We start from the raw sequence: 15779 nt of genomic DNA, 5'->3' as shown, positions 1-15779 counted from the left end.
CGCCGGGCTCTGAAAGCCAAGCTCCCTTTTAGTGCTTCAGAGGTGGGCACCTGCAGGAAGAAGTGTTCAAGGCAAACTTGACCTCACTTGCCTGCCCTGAGGATTTCTATCAGGCTCCACAGCAGTTGACTAAACTACCCTTCTGGAGGACTCACAGTTTCTCACAGAGCCTTTGAGTTGAAAACACAGTTTTCTACTGTGGAGGGGCACTGACCTTTCAGCTGGAAGCTTTACCTGCTTAAGGTGGTTCACAAACATCCAGTGGCTTACTGATGAAGAACTGAACTGTGCCTTTGATTACATGATTAGTAGTTAGTACCAATTTAAAAGCAGTTCCTGGTTGTGTATCAGAGGGGAGATGATGGATGTGCTGATCTTTAGGCTGCTGATTTCACTGATGCTGTAAATGTAAACTAGACTATTGAAAATACAGAAAATACTTTTCTCTTCTAGTAAGCCTTCTAAGAATCTAATAAGATTCTGCAGAGCAGAACTTTTTTTTTTTTTTTCTGTGAAACCACCAGCCTTTTTTCTTAGAAGTGCAGTTTTTCTCTGTTGATATTGGAGTGGGGTGTGCAGAAAGATTAAAAAAAAAGAGAGAAAATGGAAATTATTTTCTCTGCTTTTTGTCTTCACTGACCAGTCTGTACTGATATGAAACCATAATCCCTAAAAATTCTATTTAGCTTTGTAAAAACCAGGTAATTTTAATCCCTTTTATTTAATGAAAAGATAGTAATGTTGTTTCAGGTAAATACTGTAGTATTGTAGATCATCCAGTTTCATTGCAGCATCATATTCATATCAGATAACTTCTGAGCTTATGATGGCCACTCATACCATTCCAAGTAACAGTCACTTATTATCATCAGAAAAAAAAAAATAAAATTAATCATCCAGGTTGAAATTGTGTTCACTTATAAACCAGATGCTAAACAAAATTGATCTGGGTAGACAATTTCTCAGCTCTACATACGGTCTTTCTGCAAATCAGTAAAGAACCCTTGTCCTTACACAAAAGAAATATTTTTGCATCAATAGACTTGAATAGTTTCCTAGGGCTCAATTCCCTCCTAAGGTATTTGGATATAGCTTCCATTCCAGAGAAGGGAGTTGCTGGTATACGTGCAGGAGTCTAAATTTTTTTTTAACTTTTTCTGCTCATGGGTTACAATTTCAGTACCACTGATTCTATGATACTAAAATGTTTTGTGATGGCACAGATGCAGTTTTGGTGCCTAAAGAGTGGTGTCTCCTTGCCTCATCTGCTTTCTAAAGTGCCATGAGAAGGAAGCACCCACTTTAATGCTTCTTCCTGAACAAGCATGACTTCAAAAACATTAACTTTGGAGACTTATTTCTCCAAAGTGAATGGAGGAGGCAGTCCCTGCCTCCTTTTTCTAGGACAGCTTACTTAGACCAGACACTTTCACTCAAAAGCTTTATAAAGATGAAAAGAGGAAAGAAGACTGAACACAAAGAAACATGATGAATGGTGAATTAGCATCTTGCCCCTTTTCTATACAAAATTATTTGTCCGCTATCAATTAATTTTCCTGTTTTCTTGGTGGGGTTTAGCTTGTTGTGCCAAACGTTTAACGAACACCAATGAAACATAATTCAACCATAGAGGGTACACCAGAAAATGATACTTTTTGGGCCGTTGTTCTACTTTCCTTTGGGCAATAAAATTATTGCTTGATCAGAGAAATTCCTAGTAAAACTTCATAGATCTCAGGGGACCACATTTACAAACATGCTCATTTTAGGGTTACTGGAAAAAAAACAATCTAACCCTAAGTCTTCAAGAAACTAGGAGTTTTCAAAAGAGGAAATTCTGTTTTCTTTTTTCAATCTCCTCTAAAACTGATAAGGCATACAGAGATACGCACGGCCACATGAAGATCCTTGTTGTGTCCCCCAACGGAGCTGAGTGTCAAAAGTAAAATGTAGGTTATATGAAAGCACAGGAGTCTTAGAAGTCTTTCCACCTGTCTGATCAATACCAAGAGGTGGAATTACTCTGACTTGCCCCAGAGGTGGTCCACCAGCAACCTTGTGCTAAGTGAACTGAGAGACCTGTACCCCCTTGGCAGCAGTCGCTCCACAGCATGGATCTTCATGTTCATTTCAAACCCCAACTAATTAAAAGTAGACTTATTAGTCAGTTCTCATGAACAAAGCATTCTCCCTCGCGTTTGTCTCTCTCCTGCTCATTACAATTTTTTCTTCCTCTCAGTGACCTGGGGGGTGCTTTGTGAGAAAGGCAGGACATGTTCAGAAAGCTGGGGGTAAGGTCCAGGTGGCTCCCTGGTCCAGCCTTAGCCCCTTCCTCTGCTCTAAGCTTTGTATCCTCCTGTGACTCCTGTGTGATCCAAAGACAAATCTTACATCTGTGCTGGAATGTCTTGTCACTGTACATCCATTTCTTGATTAGGGAATATTTTACTCTACAGAAATCTGCAGAATTAGTTTGAATTGACAATCCACAGTAAAACACAGAAATTGTTTTCCAGAGTTTTTTTTTGTTTTTTTTTTTTTCTAATGATCCTTCTACTGTCCTTCTACTATCAAGGCCAGCTTTCAAATGCAGACAATAAATGGCATTAGCAACTACTAATTCACGTTTAAACTTCATGTGAAGGCTACCATATACGATATGAAGGCCAAGATACCCACTGTTGGCGCCAGCTTCTACAAACGTGAAGGCAATATCTAATTTTGCTCACTCGAGGGGAAGAGGTTGGGTGGCTGGCGTGCCCTGAGCTTTACGGGGGGGATGTCACCGCTCCGCCTCCAGAGTGGGACCGAACAATGGTGTCCCCCGGCTCCGCAGCCCCTGTCTGAGCGGCAGGGCCACAGTCCATCGTCTGCTGCCTTAGCAACTGGCTGCTTTGCGTACAGCTACCAACACCCTCGGCCCCGGCCCGCATGCAAATCTCCGCAGGCAGCGCCCTGCCCGCGCTCCCCGCACGCCCTCAGCGCTGCCATGTTCCCCGTTTCCCCTGGGCTCGCTCCGCTTGCCACGTCGCTGCCAGAGCGAGCACAAGGGAAAGCGCGGCGCTGCCACCGCAGGCACAGGAAGCGGGGACAGCTGCACATCGCCCGGCACCGGCACCCTGCACACCCCTGCGCCTTCCGCCTGTTCCGCCAGCCCCACGCCGGGCTGCAACCGGCTGCTGGGAGCCGTGATACCCCTAATTAAGTGCTCGCGCTGCCCGGCCCGGCGGGGCTCTCGGGTCCCCTGCCCGCGGCTCACTTGCTGATGCTTTCCCGCACCACCCTGTCCCTCCGGGCGTTCCGGGACCACCCGGCTCTCCATCCCCACCGCCGCTCTCCGCGCATCGCTCCCGCCTAGCAAATGGCGGCGGCGGCGGCGGCGGCGGCGGAGGAGGAGGGAGCCCGGGCCACGGCAGAAGGGAAGTTTCCTCCCCGAGGCAGCCCGGCAGCGCCCGCAAGGGAGGGCGGCGGGCGGAGGGCGCTCGCCCCGCCCCGCCCCGCTCCCGCCGCCCCCGGGCCCGGCTCCTGTCACGATGAATGCGGGAGGAAGGCTCCCCCTTCCCCTCGCTGGCCTCGCCGCCTCCGGCCCCTCCTCCGCGCCCCCGCTGCTGAGCGCGGCCGCCCGGCGGAGCGACCCCCGCCCCCGCGCCCGGTGCTCGCCCGGCGGCCCCGGGGGCGGCGGGATCCGCACCGCCCCGGCGCACGCACTGGAATGGGTGGAGTTGAGGAGCGCGGTTTCCTGAGAGGAAGTGACCGCACGGGGCAGGAATGCGCCGCCGGCTCCGCGCCGCGTCCCGCCTGCCTCGCCGCGGTGCCGCGGGGAGCCCTCTCCGCCCCGCCAGCCATGCCGCACTTCACCGTGGTGCCGGTGGAGGACAAGCCCCGCGCCGAGTACGACAGCGTAGAAGGGCTCAGCTGGGTGGACTACCGGGAGCCGGCCGCGGCGCCCGCCCCCGGCGACTCCTACGACACCGTCAGCTCCGACGGTGAGCGGGCACGGCCGGGGCGGGGGGCGGCGGTGCCCACGCTCCGGGGGCTCGGGCGAGCCCGGCTCCCCGCCCCGCTGCCGCCGGCTGCGGCACAGACAAAGGCGGGGGCGCTGGCGGTGGCTGCCGGGCTGCTCGGGGTGCGGCGCCCGCGGGAGAAGCCCCCGGATGCTCCGGGCGGGCGGCGGCTCCGATGTTGCCACGGCCGGGACGCGGAGCCCGGCGCGCCGGGGCAGCGCTGCCGCCCGTGTCAGCCCGCCGGGCCGGGCCGGGGCGGGCGGTGGCAGCGCAGCCCGCCCGGCGCACCCGGGGATGCCCTGGACGCGGGGTTCCCCGGAGCGCACAGGAGCCAGCCCGGGGCTCCCTCCGCCCCCCCCCCCCCCAGCCGCTTGGTGATAGCCCGGGGTGCGGCGGGGAGCGGGGTATAGCTCTTATCGGTGCTTCCACAAGCTGCCTTCTCCAGAGGTGATAAGAGTACGTGGAGATAGGCTCAGATGTTTTTAGCGCTCCACTGCCAAAATAAACGGGTGATAGAGAATTCAGTTAAACTAGCCGAATTTAACGGTGTCTGCTTTACTTGTTTATATCATCTTAAAAAACGCGGCTGCCCAGCAAGGTCTCTCTTCCGCAAACCGGGCCCTTGAATACTACAGCAAGTGCTTTGTGCCTGTCTGGCTCTCTCAACTGCTCCTGCCAGGCAGAGCTGCTTTTTCTTAGGGGTTAATTTATTCCAATTACTGAAGAAGATCACGTAAGTAGGAGGGGATTTTGGGTGGTGAGAAGTACATTCTTTAACTAGGCAGCTGGTATCAGTGCTCAGCCTGTCTTGGTGTTTTGCTGTGACTTTTAGCTATAAATCACTTTAAATACAGTGAGTGTTTCTAGTGGGAATGTGAAGGACACTTAGATTTGGGCAGTAGTGTAGTCCTGGTACAAGGTTGTTTTAGCTCTTTGTGCAATCTGTTCCTTTTTTTTTCTGCCTTGGTTATGTTTAGCTTTCTGTAACCTTTAGGAAGAGGATCTTCCCATGGGCTCATCTGGTGAATCTGACTTACCCTCTGTGAATCATGAGTGACTCTAGGCAACAGAAGAAAAAGCAGTAAACACCTGACCTGATCTTCCTTGCCCGTGCAGTCAAACTTCTCAGACTGCAAATGTTACTGAATGTACAGTAATCCCCAAAGGGAGCCTGCGCTGCTCAGGCCTGTGCGTAAGGAAGACAACGGTTATTTTGCTGAGTGATACTCAACTGTCATAAGAGCAAAGTTCAGTTCCTGCCGTGTTAACTTGCTCATTTCTCTGAGAATATGCTTTTCAATCTCCAATATGTGTGCATTGGGAGTTTCTTTCCTTCTTTGTATCATTTTCAAGGAAATTTTAGATTTAGAAGACCAAGTTGCTTACATAGCCCCAATGCCCGTTCTTTCCATGCCTAGTGTGGGTGTTTTAGGATGATGAAAGGGAGGTGCTTTTCCCAAGCTGTCTATTACCACAGACAGTTTGAGGCACTAGCCCTAAAGGCTGTGCAGGGCCTTTAATTTGTTTTGTAAAATAGGACTGTTTTACTCTCAGGCTACTTACCTTATAGTCCCTGTGTGTATGAAAGTAGCAGGTGTTTTTTACCCGTCTCGGCAGGTCAGGGTGGACACCTCATGGAATGCTTTTTCCAGTAGCTAGCTTTGGCCATGGGTTGGTAAGTGTGGCTTGTGGGAGCTGCAGCCATGGCGGATAAAGGAAGGCCAACTCAAACCACTTCTTATTTGGGTATGAGGCTGCCTATAGGATGTGTGCAACCAACACACTTCAGGGTAGCCACTCGGCTCCTGTCACAGTCCATCAGTCACTGGCAGGCTGTGGCCTCTAACGTGCTGCTGTCCCAACTGCAGTGCACAACCATGCTGCTGGAAGTTAGCTGAGTCTCTCTATTTTAAAGCTGATGAATATCTAGTAATTTCTCTACTAATATATGGTAGCTAGTTCTGTTTTTGTTTGAACTCTAACTGCCTTCCATTTTTTAATTTACTTTCACAGTAATTAAGTATTGTTTCATATCCTCAGGGTGTGTGTATAAAGATATGCGTCTTGCCTACCTGTCCTGACAAGCCTTTTCTGTCTCCCCACTAGCCTTTTCTGTTTTTCCCTAGGTTTCTTGGGTTTGTAGCTCTGTAGAGGGGAATCTGGACTCAATCTTTTGTTATTCCTTTTGGTTTTGGTGCTGGTTTCTACATCCTGTGCAGCTACTCTGGCCTCTCACACAGCGGGTGTTGATGGTATGACACAGCAGAGGTGGAAGCTCCTGTTGAAGGCAGAATATCTCAGAGCTGTTCAGCACTGGCTGGAGCCTGCAGACTGGAGGCAAGAGGGTGACCCTGCAGAGCCTTCTGTGGCAGCTGATTACAGGGCTCATGGAAGGATTTGTTGGTGTTGGGGATGCCCCGATTCGAGATAAGATAAACTGACTTGAGTGCAGAGTTCAAGTTGTAGGTTGTGGCCTTATCAAAGTGCACACAGTTGATACTGACACATGGATGCACACAGAGCTACCTGAGCAGTGCCCATGGTCCAGACTTCCTATGCCATCAAGCAGCTCCACCACAGGCAGTGTGAGAAACTGGTTGTAGTTGTTCTGGTGAACCTTCTGCTGGGAAGATTTTATTTTGTCAGCTTGCTATTTAGAACCTGATTTCAAGACTTGTTTGGATTGCTCAGTTAGATTGGATTGGTTGAGGTGACTCAGTAAGGACATGGCCCTTCCAGAGTGTGGCCATGGCACTGTAACTGTTCATGGCTGCTCTGTAACAGTCTGCAGAGCAGTGGCTGTGTTGTGCAGTACTCCTTGCACAATATCTTAGGCTTTTGCTTATGATTCTGATGGATTCTTTTTTAGGTTTGATCTTTTTACTGCTGCCTTCATTTGTCATATCTCTGGGTTTGAAGGTTTTTTTTTTTCCTGAATTTTGCTTTTTTTAGGACATCAAATGATAGGGTTTCTCATCTGCAGATGTGAAACTGTTCTGCAAAAGAATTTCTTGTCAACCATTTCCATAAGGAGACATTAGTCAGTGTGCAATAATTTAGCCTTGTCAGATAGTTCCAGTGCTTGCTTGTGAATAAAATCAGCCTTTTATTTCTAAGTAGGTTCCACTGACTGCCACGGCTTGTAATAGACTTTGACATCTTTCATTTAGAAAAAGAAGTACAAAGAATTATCCTGTGATCCTATGATAAACACGTGAGCCCTTCTTTATGGATCGTCAGGGATGAGAAATGTGAATTTGGCATCCCCTCTGTCTTTGAAATAAAGCCAGCATATTAGGTTGGGTACACAGGGCAAAAAGAGGGACAGTGGGATCTGAATAGTGTTTAAAAAACCAAATCCACTTTGCTTTAATAGAAATCTCAGCTCCACAGTCATTGTGCACCCAGTTAACCAAAGTGTGGCAATGTCATGTGTCCTGTGGGAAGTTATTTATCTTCCCTTGACTTTTGTGTGGAAACGAGACACTAATCAGCTTGGTGTCACTAACAAGCTTTGGTCAGCTGCCACCCTTGGTTTTGCCAAGGAATTGCTCTGCTCATGTTCCAGTTATCACATGGCTTCCTCCAAGCCCTGCGTTCTCTAACCAGACTTGCGACCTTTACCTTGAGCTTACATTCTGTGTCACTGTGTTCAGTGTTCTTGTGCAGCAGCAGATTGTGCTGCTCATTTGCAGTGAGCTGCTTTGGAAAATGTGGGTAAAGTTCTGCTGTGATAGCAGCATGCTTTTACTTTAAACTTCCTGGTTCACTGCTTTAATGTGTGGTAAGTTACTGGTAAAGATTTTCAGTCTTTTGCAAGACTTGGAACTAAGCTCACATGAAAATGTCTGAAGATACTTCTAATGGGGACCCATAAATCATTCAAAAATTCTTCTTCAAAGTGCTTAATTCTTACATGTAGGTGTTTTGGCCAAGTTCAGAGATAAGATAAAATTAGTCATGTAATAAATTAGACAGTAGGGCTAAGTAGGACAACAGAAACATGTCCAGATAACATTTAAGTTGTCTTAAGAACTTCCACTGGCAGCAGTGTGGCTAAATGGCACTGTTATGGTGGTCACTGTGGAATAGTTTTGCATGACCTCTGTAGCACAAGTGTCTTCAGCATTTGTTGTGTTGCCTAAAAGCTGCAGAAAGAGGTCATAGAGGAGGCAGCCTAGGGTGGAGTTGAGGCAGAACCTCTGAATTGTTTCAGAGAAAAGAAAGTAATCTGAGAATATCAAAACTGATGTCAGTGAACTGTCTTTTCTGGTGATTTGTTAACTCTCTTACTGAAAATGGAATGGGGACTGCATCTTTTTCAGTGTAGTGGCATTTTGATGGGAAGATGGTTTTTTTTGTTGTTGTTTTTGGTTTATTTTTTTTTTCCTGTTCTGCTGGCGTCTGGTTTCCCGTCTCTGAAAAGTATGATGTGTAAATTTGGAGATATTAAAGGTGTCCTGTCAGTGCTAAATATGTCAATATTTATTTCTTTTCAGAAAGAGTACTTGTGGGATCCACAGCAATAGTTATGGTTTTCAGTGCAGATCCTGAAAGGGGTCTTAGCAGTAGGGTCATACTTCAGAAGTCCTGGAAGATTTTTGGTTTTTTGTTGTTAGGGCTTCTTTCCTTTTCTTTCCTTTTTTCTTTCTTTTTTTTTTTTTTCCAATTCTTTTTCTTTCTGTTTGAGCAATCAGCAATTAGCACAGCAATGATTGCAGTACTAAATTCCAGAATGCTTTTCTCAGCAATACAGGTGCATAGAGGAGTGGACTCTTGCTTCAGATAAGGAAAGATAAGAGTTTGGCATGTGAAAAATGAGAGTGGAAAATTGCTTTGTGACATAATTAACTGTTTATAATAGCTAGGTGGGTGAAGGAGGTGGTGTATACTTCTTCATACCCTGTAATCAAAGGAATTTTTCTGAGGAACTAATTTTCCTGGAGCCTGTGGTCGATAACTCTATTTTATTGACTTGTAGTGTAGTAAGGTTTAATTTGTTAAAATGCTTGTCTAGGAAAACAAAAAAGTTCTTGTTGCTGTATAAACTGCTACTTTTGCTAAGCATGTCTCACACTTCTTCTAATTTGTGCAGTGATTAGGACAGAGCTGGGGAGGCTGCAGCTGTCCAGTACCAAGGGGATCTTGGTGCCAGCTGCTGGTGAGCAGGAGACTTAGCTAAATATAGGAAAACATGGGCCTTTCTGTGGGTTCTCTGGTATTTCAGTTATTTGAAAAAGCTCTGGGAAGAATCTTTGTGATATGTCTGAGTGCTGTGAAAGCAGCTCCCGTACCCGTGAGTGCGTGGGTCTGCATGGTGCAAAAAACTAGGGGGAGATTGTTGAAAAAACCCAAACAACATTGTTGGTCTTTTGCAGCTGCAGGTTTTTGGTGTTTTGGAGAACACCTGCATTAGAAGACTAAGCAGTTGTACACGAAAAGACATGGATTTTCTACCTAATTCTCTCTGCCTGTGCTTGCTAAGCTGCCATTCCTAACTTGAGTTGAGTCTAAGTTTGGGAATATTTTAATAATGCTGGAGTGATATTTCCTATGCAATCTCTGAACTTTTATAAAGCACTTCAGGTACATTTTTGGGTGCCTTGTATTTGTATTACAGCTCTCTCCCATGTATAAAATTGATCTGTGTGTGTTATTCAATTTCCCCTTACAAATTTCTTCAGTGTTTCACTTCCTCAAAGAAAATAGCGACATCTGCTTTCTTTTCCCTGCTGCAACAAAAGTAAAGCATAAGTTTTTATGTGCTTTTCAATGTAAAATTTAATTTTGTCTTTTGCCTAAAGTTCTCTGTAGAATGAAGACTAAGGTAGTTTGCAGTCTCATTGATTAGGAAATGTAGCCAAACCTAATAAATGCCATTGGCTGAGGTTGGAACAACCACCTTGAGAAAGATCAGAGTTAGTGATCACTGCCTTGTTTGGAAGTGCCAGAAACAGGGTGGGGGTACCCAGTGCCACAGGAGAGGAAAGCTGCATTTGGTGAGTTTCGCCTTCCAAGACCAAGTTAAGGATTTACATCTATTTTTGATTGTGGTGCAACAATTAATGTGCAGACTGCTTTAAATTATAGAAAAATTGCTATTAGCACCAATACATGGAGCAAGATTTCTTTGATCAAAACGTCCATGTCTTCAACTTGTTGGTTCAAGGTTGCTCTTTAAATACTTTTTTCTGTGACCTGCATTACAGAGAAAAAAAATGCACCATTTTAAGATATGGTTTAAAGCCTATTTGAATTACATTTTAGGGGTGTTTCCTTTGTATTCAGTAAGCCCTGAATTGGAAATTTTGCATCTCTTAATTGTACTAAGCTGAATTGTATTCTCAGATAATAAAGTTTCACAGTTTGTTTTTTTTTTTTTTTGATTTAGTAAAACCTCTTTCTTAATTATTAGTTTTCAATAGGCAACTGTTTAAATACTGCCAAGTGATCCCTTAGCAATGAGTAGTACTGTTCTTGTTCTTTCAGTTGAGCTGCTTTGGATGATTTCTTTCAGCATACTTGGATTTTGTCATGCATGGAGGACTGAGCATCTTTCACAGTGGCTGCTGTAGCAGTTGCCAAGCGAACAATATCTCTGTTTTATGCAAGCAAAATAACAAAATACACAAAAAATATTAGTCTTTTCACAGAGTCAAATACGTGACATTTAGTATGCCTGTCTTTAAATTTAAAAGGCCTACACAGAAATATAGCCCTTAAAGTGCATGTAGGGTAACCTCTCTGGAATTTGAATATGACAACATTTTGTATACTGTAACTGCATATATGTATATGTATCTGTAACTGTGTGCAGAGGTTATTTTGTAGCCTGTTTTCTGCCTATTTGTTCCCTATAGCTTTTATTTTAAACAGTGTTTCACAAGTTTCAAATTGTCACTTCTGAACCATAGAAAGAAGTTCCTAGAGGGAATGGAGTAGCATTTTTTCCTAATAGGCTTTTAATAGGGCTTTAGATTTTGTGGTGGGTTCTAGGTATGGCTTGGAAAAGAAGGTTGTTGGTTTTCCACCAGTCTTAAATCATGTCTGAGCAGCAGAGGTACAGGTCAGAACAGTTCTGGGAATACATTTTCTCAATTTTTTGTTGCAGTTAAAGGTACCAGGTGGAATTCTTTCTTAATCATCTTTTGATCTTCTTTGTGCTCTGCAGGACAGAGAGATGGAATTTGACATGCAGAATAAAGTGCTAATTGCCCCAAGAAAGCTTTTACTCCATTAGCTTATGGACGAATGGGGAAGTTTGATAACTTGGCAGTTATGCTCTGCTGACTGGACGCAGCTTTAGACTTATTGGAAATATAAATAAAATGACATTTTGCTGAGCAGAAGATGAGGCCAGTGCCAGGCATGGCTGGGTAAGGGGTAAGGGAGGAGGTGGCTGGGACTGGTGGAGGGGTGGTCATCATCCCACCTCTGTATTGATGGTCACAGTCCTGCTCCAGGAAGCTCCTTTGTGTAAGGCATGCCATGCCAGCATTTTTGCCACAGGTATTCACATTTTGTGTTTGCCTAATGTCTCCTGGGTTTTTGGCCAACAGGTCCATCCTCTTGAATGCAGAATGGTTAATTTGCCCCTTTCTCTCCACCCAAGTGACCTGCATTGTCCTAGAAGCCCAGCTCTTTCATTGATTGGCACATGGTCTGTACTGTCATGAGGATGCAATCCATCGATTGCTTTAGAAATGAGACTCAGAGCTGTGAACTGCTGTTGGAGGCTGCCTGGCAGGGATTGTGTAACAGACCCTGGCAGAGGAGTGGTGATGCAGAGCTATGTGTAGGGCAGAGGCACACTGTGCTATGCATAGGTTCAAGGTAATTATGCCTCAACAAGACTACATGTTTTTTTTTCCCTGCATTCTAATTACCAACCTTCAGTTTCATCTCCTGCCAGTAGCCAGCAATTTCTTCTGTTTATCTAAGGGATTTAGAACATCATTCAATCACTGCATTTACCCTCTTATCATGAAGCAGACCATACAACCTTCTGACTTTCACTTCCATGTCAAAGGGAAAAGAGGATTTTTATGGTGTGCCATTCAAAGCTGCTCATTTGCTGAGTTAAGAAGGGTAAACTTGTTGAGACTTGCTCTTGCATACTTTACATTGCTGATTGCTGCAGTTAAGCACAGTTTTTATGCCCTGGAGTATAGTTGTTTTCCATAAAATTATCTATAGCAATGCTACTTTGTTTTATGACCCTGTCTCTGCTTGCAAGCTGAATAGCCCTGAGCTTAGTCACTGTGTGCAAAGTCCGTCTCTGGATTTCCATGTAGGAGGTCAGATCTGAGTCAGGACTAGGAGTAATTCAAGAGGATGGCATAGCTGCTGCTGTCTCTGATGGAGGACAGCACATTACTGTTTCTCCTCTGCCTTCTACTTTTGCATTCAGAAGCTTTGTCTTGCTGATCCTCTTCTAAATAATAATTGATCTTACTTTTTCTACTACTTGCTGTAGTGTATATTTGTGTCCAGAGCTGACACAAAGGTAGAAGTTTGTTAATTGTCTTGCAGATCTGATTTTAGAACCTTCTGCTCCTGTGTCTTTTTGGCTTTGTTCTGCTAAGGTTTTAACTGTCCAGCCTGTGATTTCACAATGTGAAGTGTTTGGCAGTAGTACCACTTGACCACTCCCATCCCCTCAACAGCATCCCTTCTTTTCTCTTTATTCCTGTTTGTGTTCTGCACCCTGTGCTGGGGCATGGCTCTTTTGAGAGCATTACAAGCCAACCCTTGCTTTAGCTCCTGCATGAACTTTTACCTTGTCTTTTTTGTCTAGGCCAACACAAATCACTCACTCTTGATGTGTTTCTGTCTTCCAGGAAATGTGGTGACAATGTCAGGGGTTAATTTCTGCCACATGGTAGCCAGTCATGAAAGGAGGTATGGTTGAGCCATGTTTGGTAAATCCCAATCCTATGTAACTAGACACTGAGATGATGATCTGCCTTGTGTTAGGATGCCTTTTAGCATACATGCAAGGAGCTTTAAAGCTGTAACTCAAGGCAACATAGAGAATTATTTAATTGCAGTATTTTGCCTTTGCCCTGTTAAGATACTGTATTGTAGACTTTTTGGTAGAAACATATATTTAGCAGGAACAAACTCACTGTTATACATCTTGGAGTGTTTTCTGACTTAGATTGTGTTCCAGCTGCCTAATTCCTGACTGGTGAAGCAAAAAAGTGATCTAATGTTGCCAATTGCTCTTTGAAGAGTTTCTCTAAGCTGTTGTGTTATTCCTACTTTGCTCTGATGCTCTTGCAAACACATGAACTTTCTGTAAAGTGATGGTAAAAGCCACTGTGGCTTCTCCAGATATCTGACTTCATCTTGGTCTGTACTGTGGGAAATATGTTCTGCTGTTTTGGGAGACTTGTGGGCTCTTTGTAAATGTGTGTCAAAATATTTGTATTTTAGAAGAACAGTGGTTTTCTCTTTATCATGTGCAATGTCAGAGCCCTCTCCACCCTCTGAGATGTTCAGTGGGAAGGAGTGGCTCCCTTTGCTTGGAGAAGTATCATGCTGACTTGTAATTTCTCTGAGTATTATGACCAGAGTTAGAGTGAGTTTTGGCTGTTTGTAGCACTTCACATTGAAAGGTCTTCCTTGGATTTGCTTAATTTTTTTTCTTTTTTTTTTTCCTCCTCCTTGAAACTCCCTCCCCCTTTCCTTTTTCCTCAGCTTAAAAAAATTCTCATGAGCTTTGTTTCCACATGGAACACGGTACTTCTCAAATGTAAGAAGTATCTGATGTTCAGCACTTTCTGTATGAGTTAACTGACTGAAAACTAATGACATTTAGGGTTTCACAATCAACTTGTAAGTGGTTACCAATGTCTTTCTGCTGTCCTCCAGGAATGGATAGTAGATAGACGTCTGTAAATGCACATTGTGTAGTATGCAATGTACAGAATGTACATACATTGAAATGTTCAAAATAATTAAATCTCCTTTCTTCTGTCATTTTCTGCATGTCTGGAGCATATTTAGCATCCTGGCTCTTACCTTATTTCTTTCCACTTCTTCCCTGTAGGAAGTTTTTTGAGCTGGTGGCAATACTGGCTTTTAGTGGTCACTGTTCCCATCTGCTTTCTCTCACTCCAAGGTTTGTGCCTGTACAATTGTTTCTTTGGCCTGTGTTGAGCTGGAGGAGGGAACAGGTATGTCCAAATGTGTATTTTTTGGACTTTTTTTTCCTGTTGTTCTCTCTTTTGTGCTATGAAGCTGTGGTCAGTTGAACATGGATGAGGCTGAAAAGAATTTTCTGTATTTGATCAGAAAGAAAGGTGAATTTGAATTGAATATTGCATGTAATCTGCATACTGGTCTCATAGACGTGTGTTGCAGTCTTTCAGAGAAGGTGAGAACATTTCATAGCAAGATAAGAGGTTTTTCCTGAGACAGGGAAAATACCAAAATTGTGCTCCCTATATTTTTTTGATAGAAGGTGTGCTGTATCTGAGGTGCCCTCATGCATGTGAAGGGATGGAGTTTCGGGGAGGATCATTGTGAGAAATGATTTTGGAGTTGTTCCCCATGAAAGAACCTCTGAAGTGGATTGCAGTGAAGTAAAGGTTGTTTTTATAATGTTTTTTTTTTTCATCTGGCAGTGACAGGTTATATTATGAAAGCTCCCAAGTGATGTGAGTTGTTAAATCCAATTTCTCAAGTGACTTGGCACCTTTAATTGCCCAGGTATTCGTGGTGACTGCACCTACCTCATCATGTAGATAAGTCTTAGTGAGGTGTGTGCTGGTATCCAGAGAAACCTCCTTGTGAATGGGCAGAATGGTGGGAGCTTTGGTAATTATGAAGTGCTTAGAATCATTTAGTATTTCTTGTTTATCTTATATAAACCTCCCATTTCATCCTGCTGTTGCTAGTTTTTTTTTTTTTTTTTTTTTTTGTGATCTCACATGTGGTTCATCCATTAATGGGTCATCCTCTTCTAATGTATTGAAGATGGAAAGATACAGATCACTGTTTTCACTTGAAAGCTGAAATGCCTGCAGGGGTAACGTCACAGCGCTACACTTTTCATGGCACTAGCAGGTTTAAAACCCTGTCTGAGTCCACACTCAGCAAGCAGCAGATCTGTGGCACGCTTTTCTGAGTAAGTGTGCAAACTGCAATGTGCCTCTTAAATGTGGCTGGGCTCAGACTTCACAAGTAGCATTTTCTCTAAGATCCTGATATTTGTATATTTTCTCCCTGTTGAAAGGATTATAATGCCAGGATTATATCAGTGTCGGCTTAACTTTCTGTAAGGAGCTCTTGCTTCTTGGAAGAGATCAGTCCAATTCAACATTGCAGCCAGCACTTTGTCAGAGCAGGTAGAAACAGTTCTTTTGGAAATACAATATTATTAAAGTTGTCCGATCCTCAGGACTTCACAGAGGAAGCATTTACTAAAGCATGTGCTAAGAGCTGGAAGAAGAATAATGGTAAACCAAGTTACTGAAAATGTCAAAGAACTATTGCTAAAGGGTAAGTATTTTATGTTGATATTAGCACCTACAAAGAATTGTAAGTGTTCTGAAGCTCTCATTGTATCTTAACTGAAAAATAAAGTCATAATGCTTTCTGAAACACAGGGTTATTAAATTGTTAAATCCTTCGAGTTTTGTAAGGTCAGACAACTTGATGGGTAAGGCTGTTCTCTAATCTAGTTTTTCAAAGTACAGCAGAAGTCTTCACACATGTTTATCTAGGGATAAATCCAAGATCTGTGCTTAATGGTATACTTAATTTTGT

General features: G+C 44.2%; 1 protein-coding gene across 3 annotated transcripts in view; it reads left to right on the top strand.

Annotated features, from left to right (window-relative positions):
* The first annotated feature begins 3795 nt into the window (after window positions 1-3795).
* The window catches only part of SLC12A4 (solute carrier family 12 member 4), a 46316-nt gene continuing 34332 nt past the window's right edge, over window positions 3796-15779 (top strand). For 2 of the 3 annotated variants that reach the window (XR_008438771.1, XM_053987012.1), the window contains exon 1: window positions 3796-3986. Coding sequence is in view for 1 of the 3 variants with exons in the window: in XM_053987012.1 (XP_053842987.1) it covers window positions 3845-3986 (142 nt within the window). In the remaining 2 variants the exon portion in view is untranslated. Of the gene's footprint in view, window positions 3987-4448; window positions 4738-15779 lie in introns of those variants that run through there. The other variant, XM_053987013.1, reaches the window with a different exon arrangement.

Source organism: Vidua macroura, chromosome 11 (genome assembly GCF_024509145.1).
Source record: "Vidua macroura isolate BioBank_ID:100142 chromosome 11, ASM2450914v1, whole genome shotgun sequence".
Classification (NCBI taxonomy): domain Eukaryota; kingdom Metazoa; phylum Chordata; class Aves; order Passeriformes; family Viduidae; genus Vidua; species Vidua macroura.
Note: the sequence above shows the minus strand (reverse complement) of the source record. Positions and strands in the feature narration are given on the sequence as shown.